Source organism: Heteronotia binoei, chromosome 2, assembly GCF_032191835.1.
Source record: "Heteronotia binoei isolate CCM8104 ecotype False Entrance Well chromosome 2, APGP_CSIRO_Hbin_v1, whole genome shotgun sequence".
In the NCBI taxonomy this organism is placed as follows: domain Eukaryota; kingdom Metazoa; phylum Chordata; class Lepidosauria; order Squamata; family Gekkonidae; genus Heteronotia; species Heteronotia binoei.
The window spans coordinates 102,728,937-102,752,469 of record NC_083224.1 but is presented as its reverse complement, the minus strand read 5'-3'; the positions used below and the strand labels follow the sequence as shown (position 1 = coordinate 102,752,469).

General features: G+C 44.1%; 1 protein-coding gene across 1 annotated transcript in view; it reads right to left on the bottom strand.

Moving 5' to 3' along the window:
* Positions 1-23,022, bottom strand: part of LOC132566595 (cytochrome P450 4B1-like) — a 67,256-nt gene extending 44,234 nt beyond the window's left edge. The window contains exons 1-3 of the mRNA XM_060231779.1: positions 22,780-23,022; positions 10,779-10,923; positions 6,902-6,946 (exon numbers count right to left, since the gene is read on the bottom strand). Of these exons, the coding sequence (XP_060087762.1) occupies positions 6,902-6,946; positions 10,779-10,923; positions 22,780-22,938 (349 nt within the window). The 5' untranslated portion in view covers positions 22,939-23,022. The remainder of the gene's footprint in view (positions 1-6,901; positions 6,947-10,778; positions 10,924-22,779) is intronic.
* Positions 23,023-23,533: the final 511 nt, after the last annotated feature.

Below are 23,533 nucleotides of genomic sequence, written 5' to 3'. Positions count from 1 at the left end.
TGAAATTTCATAGAAGTAGTGATTGCAATTGATGAGTTTCCCAAGTCAGATCTTGTTTCATACTGGTCTTCATCAGAGTTGTGTTAACTTCAACAGACATTACATTCATAAGAAGCTCTTATCCGAAACCATTCTTGATCAGATCTTGCATATAGCTAACTCAGCCTATCTGAGGAGCAGCGACTGCTTCCAACTTGAATTGGTTGGCAAAAGAACCTTTTGCCAACCAATTCAAGTTGGAAGTGGTTGCCATTCCTTGAATATTGAAAATTAGTAATTGAAATTGAATGTAATATATATTTGGTACAAGTATATAGAATAATATCTAAAACATTAAAAACTTACCAACTTAGCTATGGAAGCTGATCCCAGGAGAGAAGACAGTTCAAGCTGTCTTCCCTTGCCTTCCTCTGGCACCTGCATCTGTGTGATGCTTGGGGAAGCCAAGAATAGGCATGAAGTGTGCCTGAACCTCCTGAACTTCCCATGGGAGGTTCAGGGTTGGTTTGTTGGAAGCATGTTTCATGAACTGGTAGTTCACAAAACACAAACTAGCCCAGTTTGTGCATGAACTGAGGTTCATGTTTTGGTTCGTGCCCATCCCTGTCTTCCAGTTTCTGTTTGGAAAAGAATGCGATTCACAGCTGGTGCCAGTTATGTTAAGCTAACAATATTAGGATCATCAAGGCATATTTCAGTCAAAGAAGCTCATATAACTGATCAGATACTTTAGAGATTTTAATTTTCACAGACGTAGCATTACACAGTAGCAAATTCAGGCTTACTACAGATTGATTACACAATAGCAAACTCTGGCTTACTACAGAGCGTACACCGTAACTAAGCATTCATAGCTTTCTGTATGAATTTACCAGCTTGTTACATATGCTTATTTGCATCCATGGTTTACATTTTGAGGGGGGGAATGTCTACGTTTAAAACAACTTAGTGTGCATCTAAATAATGCATAGTGTAAAGTGATCAGTGATTGGGGTTATTTGATACAGAGCACCATGCCTCAGTGTAAAAGGCTGGACAAGAAAGATAATATTCAGGCACCATTTAATCATATATTTCCAAGTCTTGTAATTTTTCTGCTCTTCATTGGAATTCACATTTTTAAAGCCAAATTTAGCTCTTTCTCAATGTTTTTTCACACACCAGTTCCCTATAAGGCCAGAATAAAAAGTTCCGTCTTTCATTCTGATATCTTACTGCTCAAACAGATGTATTGTATTGCATTACATTATTGTATTGCATTTTTCATCTTTCATCCCCTTTGAAAATGGGTATGAGGGTCAAACTGGAATTCTAAAACAAAACTCAGAATTTCGCCCTAAAAATGTGTCCAAATTTCATTCCAGTATCTCAAAGTTCAATCGAAAAGAACCATGAAAACAAAAGCCCAAAAAAAGAACCATGAAAACAAAATGAGAGCCAGTTTGGTGTAGCGGCTAAGTGTGTGGACTCTTATCTGGAAGAACCAGGTTTGATTCCCCACTCCTCCACTTGAAGCTGCTGGAATGGCCTTGGGTCTGCCATAGCTCTCACAGAGGTTGTGCTTGAAAGGGCAGCTGCTGTGGCCGATTCTACACTGGGCAAAAGACCCAGTAATACTACCCTTTCAGATGTGGCCATCTACACTGAAAACTGGCCTCACTACTGTCTTGCTCCGGCTTTTTTGCTACCATCTACACTTGAAATCCTGGAACAGCAGTGAAGCCATCTCCGGCCCAGTCTTGCGCCGTATTTTCCAAGACCACTATTTAAGCGGAGTTTTTCCCATCCTATGGCATCCTTGCTTCTTTTAGTGGCTTTTCTTCACTACCACCAGCAGGTGGCGTTTTCCACAGCAACCCTCATTGGTCGTTTCTATTTGATGTCCTATGTTATCTGATCGGACTACCAGGTAACAATGGGCCAATGGAGAGGCTCCAGGGTAACCATTAATAGAAAGAATGGAGAGGAAAACTCCTGGGGTGAAAGCTGTTAAACATGTCAATGGATAGCCAAATTGACACCTAGGCGACACCAGGTCTACATCTTTTGTTTTGGGTTTCAGCTAGAGCAAAGGGAACATGAGAAATGAGAAGAGCTTACAAATCCTACCCATGAAAAAGATTTAGAAATCAAACAGCTTGCTAAGAAAAATCAAGAACTCCAGAAAAAGTTAGAAGCTAGTATTAAAGAAAGGGCAAACCCAGCTGTACAGCCCCAGACTTCTTTCCCCCATGAAAATGAGAGAACAGTCCCTGTTTCAGTTCTGTTACCCCAGAATCATGAAGGAAAAGTGGTCTCTGAGCCTATAAAAGAGTTCCACACTCATGGCACAGGGTATTCCTTTTAGCAAGGACTTGCTCAGGCACTCCTACATGAGCAAGCGTCAGCCCTTTTTGGCAGAAATGTTCTGACCTTAGCTCATCCCATTTGGGGAACTTGAAAGCCAGAATTCTGTGGAACTTCAGAGAATGGCATTCCCACAAGATTAACCAACAAGCAGTAGCCCATAGTTTTAAGACTGTAGTTGCAGTTGGGGAGGGGAGGTTCATAGACAAAGGAACATTGTCTCCAGTTACTATCTTGGGACTGGCTAAGCACAGTTGCTGCAAAGGCTGCAAGTATTATTGGTTTTAGAAAGGATTTGGAGAATTCAAGGTGGAAGGTAAAGTAAATACTGGCAAAAGTGCAAAATACAAAGTCTACCTGCTAACAATTTTCCCTTCTTAACAGCAGTATACTTATAAATTATATGCCATCTTTTGAATGCCATCTTTCACTTCCTCATTCTCCCCTAGACGTCCATGAGATAAATTTTAAAACCCAGATGAACAAAGCGGGAGTCAAGTTTCACCTTTAAGACCAACCAATTTTTATTTAGAATGTAAGCTTTCGTACGTTCTAAATAAAAATTGGTTGGTCTTAAAGGTGCACTTGACTCCTGCTTTGTTCAACTGCTTCAGACCAACATGGCTGCCTGCTTGGATCCATCTAAAACCCAGACTATGTCAGCACTGTCCCAGGATGAGTTAAAATAATGCATCTGTTCACAGGATAGCCCAGTTACAACAGTGCTCCGTCTCCATAGTGTACATACCAGCACTGTGGTTGCATTAAGGATCACTGCTGTTTGTAGTGCAAACTGCATAAGTAGTTGTGCATAGGTGTACCGTTATCCTGTCAATCAGACTTGCTTAGCTGATACTCTGCTACTTCCTAAATACAGTTTCCTGTATTTCCTAAATACAGTTTCCTAAATGTGACCAGTTTCATCCACAAGATAACCATATTCTCTGTACCTGTTCACTTAGTGGTTTCCATTCATAGTACTGAGCCATTAAAACCTGGGGTGAAATTCCTCTGTTGTCCTACTGGCTTGGAATAGATTGTCTAGACTTTTGAGACACTCTGGGAATACTTCCATTTTTGTGCAAATGCCTAATTTTTGTCTAATGGGTCTTTCTTCTAAGAAAACATAAATAGGCTTGCTTCTGTATATATGTCACTCATCTTTAAGCATGACGCAGCAGTACTGTAGGATAAACCTGCGGTAAAGTATTTCTCACACCACTACAGCAATGCCTAAAGGGCACTATAGAAATATGCTAATTTCCTGCTGAGTAAATGACAAAGTAACCTATATTTGATTAACATTTAAAATACTGGGGGCAAGCACTGAATTGCTGAAAGCCCTTCATCAACATAGATGTTCAAAGCTAAATTCAATAAATAAAATATGATGCCAAGTATATGGAAGCATAGTAGGGGAGAGTGTTTTTTTTAAGTCAAGAAAGTTCATGCAGGAACTGTTAGTTAAATCTGCCAGGAAACACTCTCCCCCCTTCAGCTTGGAATTCCTACAATACCTGTTCTGTATAACAAAGCCTTTGAGGATGATTTGGGCCTACTGGTTTATGCCTCCTCAGAGGTTACTCATTCCTTTTTAGTGTAATACCAGCTTTCCTCACTAAGCAAACATATGTTAATGTATGTGGGGGGGGAGGGAGAACTATTAAGTTACTGGAGTTGGCTCTCAAAACCAGCTCTATTTGGGCTAGTCTTCAGGCACTCCGTACAAGCTCAGAGGCTATACCACTGTAAAATTCATAGAGCTGAGGCAATGAATACTTTCTGGTTTTATAAGTGGCAGAGAAAGATGGGCTTGGGAGTTTCAAAGATTTACATTCAGCCAATTTGAAAGGTGAAATGGTCATTTCCTTACCTTTTGCCCTGAATGCTTTGAATTAACAGAACCCTTTTTCAACCTCTTTTTCTCAGGTTCTTGATTCTGCCATTTTAAAGGGTTAAAATAAAGATATTACATCAAACTCCCTTCACCCTGCAGAGAAATCTAAAGGCTGGAAACCTTGCTGGGATTCCAGGGGATCTCCAGCTCTCGGTTGGAGAACTGCCCTTGTCTAATGTTACTTCTATTTTTCTTTATGGGAAAAGATGCCTCTGTTACCTGTTAACCTTACAAAACAAGAAGGCTGCAAAGCACGGATCCTCATGAATTCATATGATTTTTATGGTGAAATGAAATCAAACCACCATCATGTTGTAGATCCTCTCTTAGACTATAGGCAGCACCAGAAAAATCATGCCTCCACGAATTTGTGGCGCCACAGCACTGAAAAAACATGTTTCCAAACCATGGATCCTCGTGGATACTCATGTTTTTTGCTTTGGGCCACTCCAAGATAACCAGCCAATCACATATCCTGTCCATGGGAAGAGTTTGCACAACAGAAATCATGGATCCACGGCTTCGTGGCAGTGCCAGGGGCCAAAACTTGATTGGACCACGGATGATCATGTATCCACATGATTTCTGCTTCAGATCCCCCCAAGCCCTCCATCCAGTCACTTATTATGTCCATGGGTAGAGTTTGCACCACAGAAATCGTGGATCCACGGCTTTGTGGCAGCGCCAGGGATCAAAACCTTGCTTTTGGACCACGGATCCTCATGGATTCACGTGATTTCTGCTTTGGATCCCCCCAAGCCCTCCATCTAGTCACTTATCATGTCCATGGGCAGAGTTTCCACCACAGAAATTGTGGATCCATGGCTTCGTGGCAGCGCCAAGGTCCAAAAACTTGGTTTTGGACCAGGGATCCTGATGGTTCCTCGTGATTTTCCCTTTGGAAAAATATATCATGTCCATGGGCAGAGTTTGCACCCCAGAATACATGGATCCATAGCTTCATGACGGTGCCAGGGATCCACGATTTCTGTGGTGCAAACTCTGCACATGGAGTTGATATAAGAAAAGATGGTGAGGCTGGGGGGTTCGCTCTCATAGATGACCTCATGTGGCATCTGGATCGGGGCGGCTCAGCAGTGCTGTTATTATTAGACCTGACAGCTGCCTTTTATATGGTTGACCATCAGCTACTGACTAGCCACCTTGCCGACGCGGGGATTCAGGGGTCCGCCTTACAGTGGTTGACCTCCTTTCTCCAAGATCGGGGACAAAGGGTGGTGATAGGGGAGGAATCATCCCAAAGGCACCCACTTATATGTGGTGTGCCACAGGGTGCGGTTCTGTCCCTGATGTTATTCAACATCTATATGCGCCCCCTTGCCCAGATTGTCAGGAGGTATGGACTGGGTTGTCATCAATATGCAGACGACACCCAGCTCTATCTATTGATGAGTGGCCAGTCCGACTGTACCCCAGAAAATCTAGACCTGGCTCTTCAAGCCGTAGCATCTTGGCTCAGGCTGAGTCGGCTGAAGCTGAATCTGACGAAGAGGGACGTTCTCTGAGCCAGGGTGGTTCAGGGGGGGAGATCCTTCTGCCGGTTCTTGACGGGGTGTCACTAATATCGGCCCCTAAGGTCAAAAGCTTGGGCATGCTCCTTGAGTCCTCCCCTACAATGGAGGCCCAATTAGCAGCCACTATTAGATCCGCCTTTTTTCATCTTTGGCAGGTGCAGCAGTTGGCCCCTTTCCTGGAGCACGACTTAGCAATGGTGATCCAAGAATAGATCACTGGTTACCTCAAGAATAGATCACTGTAATGCTCTTTACATGGGCTACCCTTGACGCTGACTCAGAAACTACAGCTAGTGCAGAACGCTGCGGCACGGCTGTTAATGAGGCTCCCTCAATGGGAGCATATTCAGCCAGTGCTGGAAGAGCTGCACTGGCTACCTATTGTGTTCTGAGTCTGTTTCAAAGTGTTGATGTTGACCTTTAAAGCCCTTTATGGTCAAGGACCTATCTGCAGGACCACCTTTCTCCATATATTCCCCAGAGAGCACTGCGTTCAGGGACAAAAAATCTATTGTCCATCCCTGGACCAAAGGAGGCTAGGTTGCATTTGACGCGAGCTAGGGCCTTTTCGGTGACAGCACCAGAATTGTGGAATGCTCTCCCAGAGGCCCTAAGGGCCCTGTGGGAATCTTTCTACTTTCTGCAGGGCCTGTAAGACCAAATTGTTTCGAAAGGCCTTTGATATTTAACCAGGAGAGAGCTGCCACTTGACATCATATAGAGTACTTGGTGATCACCGTCTGAAAAGAAGAACCCGCCTATATTGTACATTGTAGCAATACAGCACCATTAAATGGTTTTTTTTAAATTTAAAATTGTAATTATGTTTTATTGGTTTTATTGGTTTTTAACTTGTGAAAATGAATGTTGTGAGCCGCCCTGAGTCCGCTTGCGGAGAGGATGGGATAGAAAGTTAATGTAATAAATAAATAAATAAATAATACTATTGGAACTAATACCTCCATCAAGTTTGTCATTTCGAAGGATAGCAGTACTCTTGACAGAGTTTCTAGGCCACTATGATGCAGATATCCGTACTCCAAAGAACTAGGAAAACCTATGTAAGTGATTTATATCCTGTTGTGAACTAAATTCTTTATCAAGAAACCCTGAATATACATACCAATCCATGGAATTATACTCTGATACGCAAAAGCATCCTTTGGCTCTGTACAAGAAAAGTGAGCAGGAGAAAGCAGAAAAAAACCTTCAATAATAACTCATAGTACTCAGAAGTATGTAAAGAACAGATGATAAAACTATGAGAGGGGTATTTACTTAAAGTAGTGAAGCAATGTACAGTTGATTCACAGATGATAAAAATTATATATGAAGGAATTACACAGGCTATTGCAAAATAAATGTGAAATTCTAAATGGACATGTTAGTAACTAAATATTGTCATGAAATGTCATTGTCATTTATTATATTATCATATATAGTTAGGTGTTGTAAGGATTTAAATCCCCACATAACACACAATGGGCTTAAACGGTTGCCAAAGAATCACTTTTAAAATGCTATCCACATGAATATAGGCAATTCTTCTAGCCTATCTCTGTCTCCTTTTGGTGAGATTCATGGGGGCCACTACTGATATCCCTGCTCTCTATATATTGAGCTAGAAGGCAGCTGAAGCACTAATTTCCCAATCCCCTTATGTTCCATGTCCTCCATTTCCCACCCCATCCACATTTTTGTGGAAAAAACATTATACTAACTTCCTGCCAATCTTACTCAGTAAAATACTTCATTCACACAGTATACAGATTACTTATAACAACATCTTAACCCTCTCCACATCTTACATTATGCTAATAGTGTTGGATATTGTCTCCTTCTTACACAGCTGAGGTAATCTGAGAATCTCCAGACCACATGGAAGCAAGATATGCTGCATCCTCTCCTTGGACCAATATCTCCCCTTCTTGAAACTATAGCAACGCTAATATGAGGAAGCCTCTCCCATTTGGCCCCAATGCTTCTCAGGTGACTATGGCAATGTGAAAAAGAAGAAACCTTGGTTTTTATACTCTCCCCTTCACTACCCAAGGAGTCTTGGTACAGCTTACAGTCATCTTCCCTTTCCCTCCCCACAACAGACAACCTGTGAGATAGATGGGGTTGAGAAAGCTCCATAGAACTGGCTCCTGAGTCCTATTCTGCCTGTGTAACAATAAACAATCCTACAAAGTTCCTGCTCAGAGGCAACTACTAATTTAATTAAAACCTGCATTGGAATGATTCAAGGTGTCAGGATTAATCACAAAAATAATGTTCCTGGAACATTTTACTACAGACAATTGTGACAGCATTTTCTCAAAAAATGGCAGCAATCCCTGGTCATAAACAATATTCTCTAACTGTATACATAAGGCATCACACAAACCTGTGGGTAATATCAGATTTGTGATATTCTTTTGCACTTGAGGTGCATAGCTGTTGGCATAATAATTAACACTGGGCCTAGGACTTGCCTACCTTCGGGACTGCCTTTCCCCATATGTACCCCAGAGAACTAGGCTTCCCAAACCTCCCGCCCTGGCGGGGGACCCCAGGATTTCCACCCTCTTCCCCCGCTCCCCCAAAAAATGGAAGCGGGGGGAGAGGGGGGAAACGGTGCCGAGCCGCCGGATCCTGGAGCCGGCGAGGCCGCCGCACCGCTGCCGCCCCCTCCCTGCCCACCGCAGTTTCTCCTCCGAGATGAGCCCAGGCTGAGCCCATCTCGGAGGAGCAGCCAAGAGACGGCAGCAGCGCAGGGGAGGGCGAGGCAGGCCAGGAGCATGGCGAGCCGCGAATCCGGGCCCTTCTAGGACCCAGACTTGTGGCTCGCCATGCCCCCGGCCCGCCTCCACCCTCCCACCTCCGCTTCCACCCCAGAGGCGGAGCGGGTGAGGCGGCAGCGACGGCCTCTTCTCCGCTCGCCGTGGCTGCTCTTCCAAGATGGGCTCAGCCTGAGCCCATCTCAGAGGAGCAGCACGGCGAGCGGAGAAGAGGCCGCCACGCCGCTGCCGCCTCTGCTCCGCTCCGTGGCTGCTCTTCCAAGATGGGCTCAGGCTGAGCCCATCTCGGAGGAGCAGCACGGCGAGCGGAGAAGAGGCTGCGGGGCGGTTTGCCACGCTCCCCGGCGCCGTTTCCACCCCTCCCCCTAGCTCCACCCCCAAACTCTCCTGGCTCCACCCCCAAAGTCCCCAGATATTTCTGGGGTTCGATTTGGCAACCCTACAAAGAACACTATGTTCAGGGTCTCAAAATCTCCTTAAGATCCCTGGACCAAAAGAAGCTCGATTGACCAGCACTAGAGCCTGAGCGTTCTCAGTAATAGCCCTGTCATGGGTGCTGGGGACTCTGCAGAAGGAGCGGAGCCTGCAGAGGAAACTGTGCCCCTGCCACCTGCACCAGCGCCCCTGCCTCCTGCTGGAGAAGATCCCAGCCCCCCTGCTTCACCCTCTCGGGTGGCTCGTGTGCGTGACCGCCTCAGGGATCGGAGGAGGGCGGCACGCTCACAAGCAAGACGCTCCCTGAGCCCTGAGTTTTGAAAGGATTCTGGCCCTTCTAAGGGCAAGGATGCTTGAGTTGTAGCAGGATCCTGGCTACCTCTCTGAGCCAGCAATTAGCCCAAATGGGCAACAGCCAGCAGAGGGCTATATAGCTGTGGGCTTTGGGAGGAGGCTTTGTGGAAGCAACTAGTCATCTACCTGATGTTCTAGCATCCACTCTGGCTTTGACTTTGGCTTTTGGACTCCCTGACTTCGGCTCTTGACTTCTGGACTCCCTGACTTCGGCTTCTGAACCTCTGACCTGCGTTACCTGGACGGTGATTCGGATTTGGCGCCTCGGACCCTCTTGCCTACTGGCTACAGACCTCGGCCTGCCCTTGGACTTTGCCTGACCCAGCCCCAGCCGTGACAAGCCCCCACTTTGTGGATTGCCCTCCCCGAAAACATCAGGGCCCTGCAGGACCTGCCACAGTTCCGCAGGGCCTGGAAGACTGAACTTTTCAAACTCGCTTTTAATGGTTAGGGGGAGGTGGCTATTACCTTCAGCATCGACAATCTCACTGAATTAATATAACTGGAGAATTAACTGTAGAATGCTGTCACCGAATTAATATAACTGGAGAGCCAGTTTGGTGTAGTGGTTAAGTGTGCGGACTCTTATCTGGGAGAACCGGGTTTGATTCCCCACTCCTCCACTTGCACCTGCTAGCATGGCCTTGGGTCAGCCATAGCTCTGGCAGAGGTTGTCCTTGAAAGGGCAGCTGCTGTGAGAGCCCTCTCCAGCCCCACCCACCTCACAGGGTGTTTGTTGTGGGGGAGGAAGGTAAAGGAGATTGTGAGCTGCTCTGAGACTCTTCGGAGTGGAGGGCAGGATATAAATCCAATATCTTCTTCTTCTAATATAATGGAAAACAGAAGCTTGCTATCTTGGATTTTTTAATATATATGGAAATGTTTTTATAGATCTAATTTTAATATGTTTGTAAACTGCTAATGTTTTTAAACTGTTGTTAGCCGCCCTGAGCCTGTCAGGGGAGGGCAGGATATAAATGTGATAAATAAATAAATAACACAGCAACACTGCACAACCTGATTAAAGAGTAGATATAGGTTTATTTAGGAACTAAGATACTTAACAGGAAAGAGGACAGACAGAGATATGTTCCTAACTACATCTCTAGCTCAGAGAAAGAAGAGCCTGAGTGTGGCATTTATGAGAAGAAAGGGGAAATTGCCCTAAGAGTAGCAATGTAGGAGCAAACAGACGAGGAACAACAGTTAACAGGAAAGAGAAGATGCTGTCTTTACTATCCTATCTAATTGTCTTCTTGCTGCCCCCTTCAGAGTCTTCTTCTTTGTGCATCAGACACTGCCTTGTTCAACAATAACTAGACATTTTTCTTATTGTGTTGTTTTCCACCATACCATAATAATGAGGATATGGTTGCAAACACATTGCTAAGTCACCAGCTATTCAGAAAAAAAGTACATTATCCTTACCTGCTCTAGCAAGCAATGGTTTAGCATAATCAGGATGTGTGATTACTAAACAGGCAGAAAAGCTTCCAAACCACATAGGAAAGGCAAATGGATAAACATGGCTCCAGGACTCCACTTTCTTCAAAATGCTAGACATGGGTAAAAGCTGCAATAGTACAAGAGTGAGTAGAGATGGAGGCAGTCAGTAACGTACTTTCTTGTGCTAATCAAGATAAACTTTACTGCTAATGTTTGATAACAACAGAAGCTAACATCTGTAAATGACTGGTGGTTCAAATGCATCCAGCACCTATGTATACTTACAAGCAGTGTTCCCTCTAAGTTGAGTTAGTGTGAGCTAGGTCACAGTTTTTTAGCTTCCTGCGCACACATTTTTCTCTTAGTTCTGGAAAAATGGTCTCAAACTAATTTATGCAGTGGCTCACAAAGTAAAATTTTTGCTCACAAGATTCCACAGCTTAAGAGAGTATTGCTAACAAGTACTGTCCTTGTAACTCAGATTACCACGAAGACTTGAAGTTCACCATTAATTATACATTATGAGGAGCTGATTAGTAAATTTTGATGTAGTTATTGCATCTGACCAGGGAACTAGAACAACTGCCCTATGAAGATCAGTTTAAAAACTTGAAGCTGTTTAGTTTAGAAAATAGGTGATTAAAGGGAAACATGATACACATCTATACAATTATGCATGATGTGGAGAGTGAACACGGAAAGGCTTTTCATTCTTTCTCATAATAATAGAACTTGGGATCATCCACTGCAGCCTAAGGGTGAGAGATTCAAGTACTTATTCACACAGCACATAGTTGAATTGTGAAACCTGCTGCCATAGAATGTGGTTATGGCTGCCAACTTCACTATGGCTTGTATTCCAACAGCACCAGACAGACTTAGTAGCAATCAATCGTATTTTGTCCAGTGGGTGTAACTCATGATCCAAAAGTATTGTGAAGATACTTTACATAAGGAAATATATTTAGCCATTTTTTCCCATTCTCCCTGTAAAATTTCAGATCTCTTTAATAATAATTCAAAGATGGAATTCCCAACATACATATATATGACCTCAAACAAAAACAAAAAATGAGATAGAGCAGAGAATAACTGATATAAGGGTGAGCAGCTGGGGAAGTTGCTGAGAATTTCTGAGTTTGTGTGACTGCTGAATATTCTGAGTTTGTGGTTGCTGGGGAATTGCTGTTTGTTTGGTTGAGTGAGCTGAAAGTGAAGGTGATTGAAGGTGATTGTTGCTGATTGATAAGGAATGGCTGTGTTCCCCACCCTCTTTGCATTATAAAGCTGCACCTTGCCAGAGAGCTAAAAGGCTCTTGGCCTGTGGCTCTTAGCCTGGGAGGCTCTGTAAGGACCAGGAACCCAGATCCCTAATTTCCTTGTGCTCCCAATAAGGTAAGTTGACCCTCCAGAAGGGGAGCCACATAAACAAACAGGATTTAAAGGGGACTGTATATTTTTTTTTAAAAAAAAGCTATCATGAAGGTAGAATCCCAGCAGGGGGGTGGGGGCTTTCCAGTGTTTTGCACTGTCACATATATGACTATCTGCCCGTAGGATAGAAGTCTTGGGTGTGTGCACGATGCAAGGAGCTCCTGGTCCTCAGGGAACGAGTTTGTACCCTTGAGGCCGAGGTGACTGACCTGGAGAAGCAGAGACAGTCAGTTAGGCACTCGGGGAAGACTCTCAGGGGCGTATTAGATGAGCCCCGCTCTGAACGTGGCAGCCCCGTTGCTACCAGGGAGCATGAGGGTCGAGAGGGAACAGGGCACCGTGCTGAGGATAAGGGGAACGCGCCCTCAGAAGGGACCTCTTCTTCAGTTGGTAAGCGGGAATCCTTTCGTGCCAAGGAACCATCCCTGGGCAGGGAGAGAGGAGGGGTCTTGGTAGCTGGTGATTCGATTCTTAGGCAAGTAGACAGCTGGGTGGCAAAACCGCGTACTGACCGTATGGTGACTTGCCTGCCTGGTGCGAAGGTAGCGCACATTACGCATGTAGTAGATAGGCTGATAGACAGTGCTGGGGAGGAGCCAGTGGTTGTGGTGCATGTTGGCAGCAACGATGTGGGGAAATGCAGTCGTGAGTTCCTGGAGGAGAAATTTAGGCTGCTAGGCGGGAGACTTAAGGCCAGGACCTCCAAGGTAGCCTTCTCAGAAGTTCTACCTGTTCCACATGCAAGGCAGGAGAGACAGGCACAAATTAGAAGTCTCAATGTGTGGATGAGACGATGGTGTAAGGAGGAAGGGTTTAAGTTTATTAGGCACTGGGATGCTTTCTGGAACAAGCGGGAGCTGTACAAAAGAGACGGTCTCACTTGTCCCCAGATGGAACCAGGCTGCTGGCGCTTAAAATCAAAAAGGTGGCAGACCAGTTTTTAACTAAATCTTGGGGGAAAGCTGACAGGAGATGAAATGACTCTGGTTCGGGAGGACTCATCTCAAAGAGATGAAGGGTTAGCTGTTACTTTTCTACAGGATAATGGATCAGAGTTGTCCACTGAGATGGTGACAAACAGTATGGACTGTCTGCCAAAGTCTCAAGGCGACAGGAGGAAGGTTGCAGGCCTAGCTTGCCTGGGAAATTATGGATGTTTGTATGCAAATGCTAGAAGTGTTCGAAGTAAAATTGGTGAGTTGGAATGTTTAGTGTTAGGAGAAAACATAGACTGTGGGAATTTCAGAAACTTGGTGGAATGAGGAGAATCAGTGGGACATGGTGATTCCTGGATATAAGTTATACCGGAAGGATAGGGAGGGAAGGGTTGGAGGTGGGGTGGCTCGGTATGTCAGAGAGGGTATATGGTCCAGTAAGACTGAGGTCAGATAATTAGATTCCCTTCTAGAAATGCTTTGGGTTGAAACAGAGGGTCCAAAAGGAAATTTAACTATGGGAGTTTGTTATCGCCCACCAAATCAAAAGATAGAGGATGATTATAATATGATGGAAGGATTAAAGATAGTGGCTAAACGTAAAAGCTGTGTTGTAATACGTGATTTTAACTACCCGCAGATTGATTGGGTCAATATGTGTTCTGGTCGAGAGAAAGAGATTGAGTTTCTTGATGCTCTCAATGACTGTGCTATGGAGCAGATGGTCTCAGAACCTACCAGGGGTGGGGTGATCCTGGATTTGGTCCTAAGTAATGCCCAAGACTTGGTGAGAGACGTAAAAGTGATCGCACCGCTTGGGAGCAGTGACCATAACGTTATTGATTTCACCATTTGTATATAAATAGAGAGTTGCCCCAAAAGACCAGCACAACCACGTTTAACTTTAAAAGCGGTAAATTCTCTGAGGTGAGGAGGCATGTGAAGAGGAAACTGAAAGGAAAGGTAAATACAGTCCAAACCCTTGGGGAAACTTGGAGGCTATTTAAAACTACAATCCTAAAAGCTCAGATAAAATATATACCACACGTTAGGAAAGGCACAAACAGGTATAAGAAAAGGCTTGCATGGTTAACAAACAAAGTAATGGAAGCTGTAAAAGGTAAGAAGGACTCCTTTAAGCGGTGGAAAGCTAGTCCAAGTGAGATTAATAAAAGGGAACACAGGCTGTGGCAAATCAAATGCAAGACTGTGATCAGGCAGGCAAAAAGGGACTATGAGGAGCATATTGCAAAAAACATAAAGACCAACAATAAAAATTTCTTCAAATATATTAGAAGCAGGAAACCAGCCAGGGAGGCAGTGGGGCCATTGGATGACCAAGGGGTAAAAGGATTACTGAAGGAGGACAGGGAAATGGCTGAGAAGCTGAATGCATTTTTTTCCTCCATCTTCACCGTGGAAGACGAGAAGTGTTTGCCCGCTCCAGAACCACTAATTTTGGAAGGGGTGTTGAAAGACCTGAGTCAGATTGAGGTGACAAGAGAGGAAGTCCTACAACTGATATATGAATTAAAAACTAATAAGTCACCAGGTCCGGATGGCATACATCCAAGAGTTCTGAAAGAACTCAAAGTTGAACTTGTGGATCTCCTGACAAAAATATGTAATCTTTCATTGATATCTGCCTCTGTTCCTGAGGAATGGAAGGTAGAAAATGTCACCCCCATCTTTAAAAAGGGTTCCAGAGATCTGGGAAATTACAGGCCAGTCAGTCTGACTTCACTTGGTTGGTAGTTGGTAGAAACCATTATTAAGGACAGAATGAGTAGGCACATTGATGAACATGGGTTATTGAGGAAGACTCAGCATGGGTTCTGTAAGGGAAGATCTTGCCTCACTAGCCTGTTACATTTCTTTGAGGAGGTGAACAAACATGTTGACAAAGGAGACCCAATAGATGTTGTTTACCTTGACTTCCAGAAAGCTTTTGATAAAGTTCCTCATTAAAGGCTCCTTAGAAAGCTTGAGAGTCATGGAGTAAAAGGACAGGTCCTCTTGTGGATCAAAAACTGTCTAATTAATAGGAAGCAGAGAGTGAGTATAAATGGGCAGTGTTCGCAGTGGAGGACGGTAAGCAGTGGGGTGCCACAGGGCTCAGTACTGGGTCCCATGCTCTTTAATTTGTTCATAAATGATTTGGAGTTGGGAGTGAGCAGTGAAGTGGCCAAGTTTGCAGATGACACTGGCCGATTCTGCACTGGGCAAAAGACCCAGTAATACCACCCTCTCAGATGGTTCAATCCACACTGAAAACTGGCCTCAAGACTGTCTTGCTCCACAGTTTCCGGTACGATCTACACTTGAAATCCTGGAAAAGGAGTGAAGCTGCTTTAACCGCGGTGTTGATGCTTCCTTTTCAAGACCTGTATTTTAGAGGTTTTTCAGCCGCTTTTATTCTTTCTGTAGCTTTTCTTCATTACCACCAGCAGGTGGCGCTTCCTGCAGCAATCATCATTGGTCAGCTACAATGTGACGCGCATTTCGTCATTCCTTCTGCTGAGAGCTGTGAAAAGTTCCTCATCATTGTTTCAAAAGTTCTCCAACCTGCTGGTACTCGCGGCACGGGAGAGAAAAGACACTACTGGTTTTCCTGCACTTTTTTGGGGGGGGAGAGAAAAAAGTTCTCTCTCTGTGATTTTTTGTGATCTAGAGAGAAAAAGCAGTCTGTTTTTCCTTATTTCCTTATTGAACAAAGGATTTGCTTTCCCTGCATGGAGCAGAAAAAAAGGACACGGGCATATAAGAATTTCAAAACACGCGGTTTTTTTGTAAGTATATTCGTCATGCAAAGGAGGGGGGGGGGGAGAGGGAAGCTGGGATCAGCCATTGCCTGGCTGGCTGTGCAATCTGTAGCAGCATATGAGAGGCTTAAAAAAAATTCTGCTTGCAGTTTCCAATTTCCAGCAAGGGTGAATAAAAACTTTTGGCTGTTTGCAGAGAAAAAAACTGTTTTTTATTATCTTAATTTAAAAGGGAAGGCATTTAAAAAAATTCTGTTCAAACGGGTTAAAAAGAATTTCCTTTCAAAAATCCTAGATTCTGTTCAAAACTCATTGGATCCATTCAAAAATCTATTCAATAATCTCACTGGCTTACACTCCACAGTATTAGATTCTTATTCAAAAATCACTGACTCCCATTCAAAAAATCTATTCAAAAATCTCTGACTTCCATTCAAAAATCACTGACTTCCCTTCCACAGTACTAGATTCCTATTCAAAAATCACTGACTTCCCCCCCTAGTTTTTTTCTGTACTGACGGGAGAGAGGAAGAAAAAAACTCTTTGTAGTTCTTTGCCTTTGTCTAAGGGATCTCTGTGCTGACCATGTGGCCACTGGTTCTTTGTTTTAATAAGTTTTTCTGTGGGGAAAGTTTTGTAAAAAAAAAGTCTGGCTGGGGTTTTCAAAGTAATGCTGTTTGTTTGTTTGCCACCCCTGTGTTGGCATTAAGGCTTTTTTGGACTGTTTCTCTGTTCTCATTGCACAAACGTGCTATTTGTACCTGGTCTGCCTTGCAGGGCTGGCGTGCAAGTGCAGAGCAGAGTTGTTAGTGGGTAGATGTGGCAGCTGCCTGTAGTTCCTGCTAGGCATGCCAGGGAGAGACTGTAGAGAAAAAAAAGGGGGGGGAGAACATGTGGGATTTCTGAAAAGGGGGGGAAAAAACATGGCTGCCCTTGTAAGGTTGCCAGTCTCCAGTTGGAACCTGGAGATTACTTCCAAAATTATATCTTATGCCTGGACCTTAAATACCATGTCTCTTTGGGGAAAAGGGCTTAAATAAAAATAAGAAACCATGTGTTATGGTTTTCCAATGCAGTCTTCAAATATTTGAAACCTCCAGGCTGGAGCTGGCATCCTAAAGTTTCACTTATAGCCAATCGTTTGCAAAAAGGAAATGGTCAGAGTTTTTTTGGTTTTTCTCTTTTGAGTTTTGAATACTTTCATTGGCTGCTATCATTAAACACAAAAAATCCAGACTTCATTTGCATGTCTCCAGGTCTCAGCTGGAGATCTCCAGGTTTGCCCTGGATATTGGCATTTTTTAAAAAAAAAGACTCCTAAAAAAAATTCTGTTTCTTCTTAGATATATATGCACATATGCCTAAATATATGCATATATAGATATTTCTGATGATTTGTAAAACTTTAGAAATCAATGCAGAAAAATATGTCATTGTGCTTTCTCTCTTTACAATTCACAGCGGATAAGACTGGAGGCAAATCGTTTCTGAGGATGGGAATGCAGAAGACGGTGGCTGTGCTCTGGAAGACAGCCTCAGGATGTTCAAAATCCTACAGTGGAGGGGGGGGGGAATACTCTTCTTAGCTGCCTTCATTATTTATTCTTAGCTGCCTTCATTATTAGCAATTAACTGCTAAGGCCATCAAAGTCAGCCTGTGGTCCCCTGACCACTTGACACTAAGTGAGAAATCTATCACTTTTGGGGAGCTTCAAAGGAACCAGTTTTGGGAAAACAAGGCCATAAAGTCATTTGGCCAGTGTCATTAAAATGCCTATGTTGGGGGATGGATCTATGATGCGAATGGTCTCTGATTGGATATTACACATATGACACCCCAATTTTCCATTGGTGTGACACTCTGCCCCCTCATTGGGTAGGTTAATTGAGTGATGTGATTTACGTAGGAACAGGAATCCTGAGAGCAGAAGAAGAAAAAAAAAAGAAGCAAAAAGGGAATGCCTCTCCTTCCTCCACCCCCTTCCTACCCTCACCCCCCTTCCTCTCAAGAGAAATCTCCCTCCATAGGCAGAATTCCCGAGGTTTCTGTGCAAGAGATAACTGCAGATCAACCAAGGCGTTCTTGTGCAGGCAAGGGAGAGGATGAATCTGTGTGAATTCAGTGTTCTAGTCACCACGCTCCATTGCAAAGAATAAAGTCAATGGCAAACCTCCTTTAGAATTCCGTATTATCATAGATTTCCTATAGCATCAACAATGTCATCCCTTTTTTTCTACTTGGAATAAAGATTTCCTGTTCCTTTGAAATTCTGAAACATGGCATAGTTATTCTTCCTTGTGGGTGGTTGAAGGTGAGGTGTGCTTTCATCACCATGGTTATTCAAGCACATTAGCATTCCATTCAATTAATAAAAAAGCTATGAATATGCCTTTTATAAGAGGTAGCTTGATATGCAGACAGGCCCGAGGCTCCCTCTAAGCTGTGGAGTTTTGCGAGCCGCTGCATAAAAGTTTGCTCAAGTCCATCCTTCTTGAGCTAAGACAAAAGTGTGTGAGCCGGAAGCTAAAATACTGTGAGCTAGCTCATACTAACTCAGCTTAGAGGGAACCCTGGCCTGGCAGCAGCTCTCCCTCGGGGGTCTCTGGCAAAAAAGGGTCTTTTCTTTTCCCACCGGTGTCACACCCAGCCAAGGGTTTTCAGCCATGGCACTAAAATTGTGCGGCTCCCTCCCCAGGGAAGGAGGGTTCTTGGACCGTCCCCCAGGTGGCGTTTTCTCCAGCAATCCTCATTGGTCGGTCCTATGTGACATCCTGATCGGACTACCAGGCAACAATGGGCCGAGGGGGAGGGGGAGGCTAAAAGAGAGGAAATCTCCTGCTGGGAGAGCTGTTAAACATATCAATGGATGGCCAAATTGACACCTAGGCGAAAAGCTACTTGGCTTTCAGGTGAAGATGCATTTTTTTCCTTGGGGCACCATCCGAGGGACAAAGATTTAGGCAGTCTGTGCGCTTGAAATGAAATTGAGAAGGCAATCCGTTTCTCAGTTCTGCTACCCAAGAATCATGAAGGAAGAATGGTCTCTGAGCCTATGCAGAGTTCCACACTCATGGCATAAGGCATTCCTTTTAGCAAGTACTAGCTCAAGCACTCCCACATGAGGAAGCCCCAGTCCTTTTCCCCAGAAATGTTCTGTCCTTAGCTCATCCCATTTGGGGAACTTGAAAGCCATAATTCTGGGGAACTTCAGAGAATGGCATTCCCACATGAGCAGGCTTTGTCTGTGAACCTCCCCTCCCCCCAAGGGAAATCTAACTTTAAAACCTGAATGTCTCCTAGAATAGAGAAACCTTGTTTTGTAAGGTTAACAGGTAACAGAGGCATCTTTTCCCTCAAGTAAATACAGAAAAAGAGAAATAACATTAGACAAGGGCAGTCCTCCAGCCAAGAGCTGGAGATCCCCTGGAATCCCAGCAAGGTTTCCAGCCTTTAGTTTTTTCTGCAGGGTGAAGGGAGTTTGATGTAATATCTTTATTTTAACCCTTTAAAATGGCAGAATCAAGAACCTGAGAAAAAGAGGTTGAAAAAGGTTTTGTTAATTCAAAACATTCAGGGCAAATGGTTAGGAAATGACCATTTCAACTTTCAAATTGGCTGAATGTAAATCTTTGAAACTCCCAAGCTCATCTTTCTCTGCCACTTATAAAATCAGAAAATATTCATTGCCTCAGCTCTATGAATTTTACAGTGGTATAGCCTCTGAGCTTGTATGGAGTGCCTAAAGACTAGCCTAAATAGAGCTGGCTAAAGTATTGCAAATGCTCAGCACTCGTGCTCCTCCTCCATCAGGAAGAAATGCTAATCATCCCCCCTCTTGCTCACAAAAGCCCACAGTCGATCTCAGTAGGCTAGATATATGTTTTATTTAAGGGCCAAGTATTAACCTGGGTGCACCTCCTAATTTAAGGTTTGAACAGCTAAGCTAATAGTACTGGGCCAAAGGCTACTTTCTTCAGCACAACCGATGTGAAGGTGACTGACATATTTGTTCATCATGCAGTGTCCCTGAAGGGTCTGGGTAAAAGCCGACCTGGAGTCCCTCCCTGGCTGGGAGGGGGGGACTCCCCCTTAATGCAGTGAAAAATAGAGCAATCCATAATAAACGTGACCTGTCACTCACTAAAAGGCTCGTCCCTCAACACGCCCTCTGTTTGCTTGAAGGGGGATGGGCCCTAGCCTCCTTTTCTGTTTGCTGGAAGGGGGAGTGGCCTTTCTATAGTCTCTGAAGGTGGAGGGGCCCTTGTCTCTTGTTCTGTTTGACTGAAGGGGGAGGTGCCCGCCTAGTCTCTAGTCGGAATACACGTGGAAATATATCTTGGAAATATATTACGAGACGTGTTGCGGCTCGTCCCTCAACACGCCTCGGTAATCTTCTTGTGAAGGTGGAAGGGAGAGGAACTTTCTCCTGCCTCAATTAAAATAAGAGCACTTCGTGAAGGGGGAATGGGGGGAGAGAGAGAGATGGGTAATGCCTGGCCAGGCGGCGGTCATTAGTAGCCCCACCCCCACTAACCGTTTTGGTAAAAGATATAGACTGAAAGGAAAGCAAGACTTGTGCCTGCACAATAACTCCATTTCTCATCATCCCCTGCTCCCATGCCTGATGTTGGAGCATGTGCAGTGTAAAAACGCAAATGATAAAAAAAATGCAGCTGGCTGGGACAGCGGGTAGGAGCCAATTTCACAAGAGAGCTGTACCCGAGCGACCCTAGCCATGACCAGAAAGCAAATCGACGATCAAGGACTAATTGGGAAAGCAGTCCATCTCAGCAACATGGTTCGTCTATTTGCACACACTATATGGTTCCCTTATGCAGTAATGCAGTCAAGGGCTGCATAGGAAAATTCCCACTTTGCTCAGGACTCTTTTTGCGATGAAGGCTCACGAGTGAGGGGATCCCACGGTGCACAGTAGTGTGTTGTGCATCAGCTCTCTGACCTCTGGAGGGAGGGCTACATGGGCCAGAACATTTTTTTTCTTGGTGCCAACTTGCAGGCAAATCAGATGTTACAATGAGAGCAATGGCGCCACCTTGTGGATACAGTGCAGAATGCAGCCTTGGTTTTCATTTTCTCCCCCATCTGTCTGGATTGCACAGATTTACTCCAGAGCTACATAAGCCAGCTTCAGTCCGGCTTCAGTCCACAGAAACTCTGGCTTAAACATCAATGCAGAATCGGCCACTAAATTGTTCAGGGTGGTGAGAACCAGAGAGGATTGTGAGGAACTCCAAAGGGATCTGTTGAGGCTGGGTGAGTGGGTGTCAACATGGCAGATGCGGTTCAATGTGGCCAAGTGCAAAGTAATGCACATTGGGGCCAAGAATCCCAGCTACAAATACCAGGTGATGGGGTGTGACCTGGCAGAGACTGACCAAGAGAGAGATCTTGGGGTCGTGGTAGATAACTCACTGAAAATGTCAAGACAGTGTGCGATTGCAATAAAAAAGGCCAACGCCATGCTGGGAATTATTAGGAAGGGAATTTAATACAAATCAGCCAGTATCATAATGCCCCTGTATAAATCGATGGTGCGGTCTCATTTGGAATACTGTGTGCAATTCTGGTCACCGCACCTCAAAAAGGATATCATAGAATTGGGAAAAGTGCAGAAAAGGGTAACTAGAATGATTAAAGGTTTGGAACACTTTCCCTATGAAGAAAGGTTAAAACGCTTGGGGCTCTTTAGCTTGGAAAAACGTTAACTGCGGGGTGACATGATAGAGGTTTACAAGATAATGCATGGGATGGAGAAAGTAGAGAAAGAAGTACTTTTTTCCCTTTCTCACAATACAAGAACTCGTGGGCATTTGATGAACTTGCTGAGCAGTCAGGTTAAAATGGATAAAAGGAAGTACTTCTTCACCCAAAGGGTGATTAACATGTGGAATTCACTGCCACAGGAGGTGGTGGCAGCTACAAGCATAGACAGCTTCAAGAGGGGGTTGGATGAAAATATGGAGCAGAGGTCCATCAGTGGCTATTAGCCACAGTATGTATATGTGTGTGTGTGTGTGTGTGTAATTTTTTTGGGTCACTGTGTGACACAGAGTGTTGGACTGGATGGGCCATTGGCCTGATACAACATGGCTTCTCTTATGTTCTTACTTTTGGTATAACTGGTCACTTACTGCATGTGAAAAATAATCCTATTGATTTAAATTGGATGAAATATTTGATTTGCTTTTGCTAGGCATCTCTGATTAAGTGACCTACAACTTTTCCAGATACATACGTAAATATGTATAGGGCTGCACCCAGCCTCTCTAAAAGAAACAATCGCCCTCCCCACTCCTAATTTAAATGTAACAAGAAATTACAACATGGAAAGAGAATAGTAATGAAAACAGAATTTGAATATGCATCAATCATCACAGTCATGTACAGCATATATGTTCTCTTAGAGAACATATTTTGTCCTGCATTTCTTGGTCGTCAAATGTCTGCATAATTTAACTTCCCTAAGCAATAGCTAACTATTTGTGATCTCAAATTAATACTGTTTATGTTCCAATTTATTCTCTTTGTTTTGATAAAGGGAAGATTAGGGCAGGGACAGGGTAGCAGTATCTACAGAGTTAAATCATAACAACAGATTTATGAAGGTGAAATTCTGGTTCCCAGTATTTTGAAAATCAGTTGGTAGTACAATGCATTACTAAACTGGTCAAACTATCCCATTTTAGTTTTGTAATGCTAAATGATTGACTACAGTCATTGAAAGCAGCAAGAGGAAATTGTGCACTAATTTACGGAGCCTTGAAAGAGGCAGTTCGCCACCACTAGGGGGATGTTTCTGTCTATGCAGGGAAACACCACTCGGTACTTACCTCACGAATATGACCGTATAGCCAATGGGCGGGGGGCCCTGGAAAACTGCTCATCGTTTTCAAAAGCTCTTGTCTTTGTCGGTATAGCCGGATGATTTTGATCAGCATCCAGGTCAGGCAAAAGACAGCAGCTAGATGCAAAATCCGGGAGAGATCCATGACAAGGCAAAAAGCGAGTTTCAGCGCAGACTGTCTTCTGTGGCGTATAGACGTCGCCGCACCTCCCTCGGGCAAAGGGCGTACGAAAAGGGAGCGCTCTCTCAACCCGCCAGAGCTTTTATTGGTAGGAGGAAAAGGAAGCGTCAGTGAACTTTTCTGGCAGCATCGGTGACCGGGCGAGGGGAATGCCCGTGGTGGAAGGAGACCCGGTTCCTGTTCTGTTTTTTAAGCCTTGAAACTCACAGACACTCGCACCGCAATAGTTTTATTTTCTTCGTCTGTTTGATACAGAGTTAGCAATTTAGTTTTCTTGTACCGCTCATGTGTCTTTAATTGCATATATTGGATAGACGGACAACAGGCGTGCAGTTTGCAATCCTGAGCGGTACATCAACAGTAGCCTTGTATCAGATTATTCTAACAATAAAGAAATTCTGATGACATGGCAGGCTAATGTTTGCCAAATGATAAATCTGCCATTTAATAATTATTGTACTTGGTAAAATGGGCTCAATGGAACTATATGCTTTCTATTTTACTGTTTTAAATTGTTGCAAATTGATGTATTTTTAAAACCAAACTCTATGTTAGATTT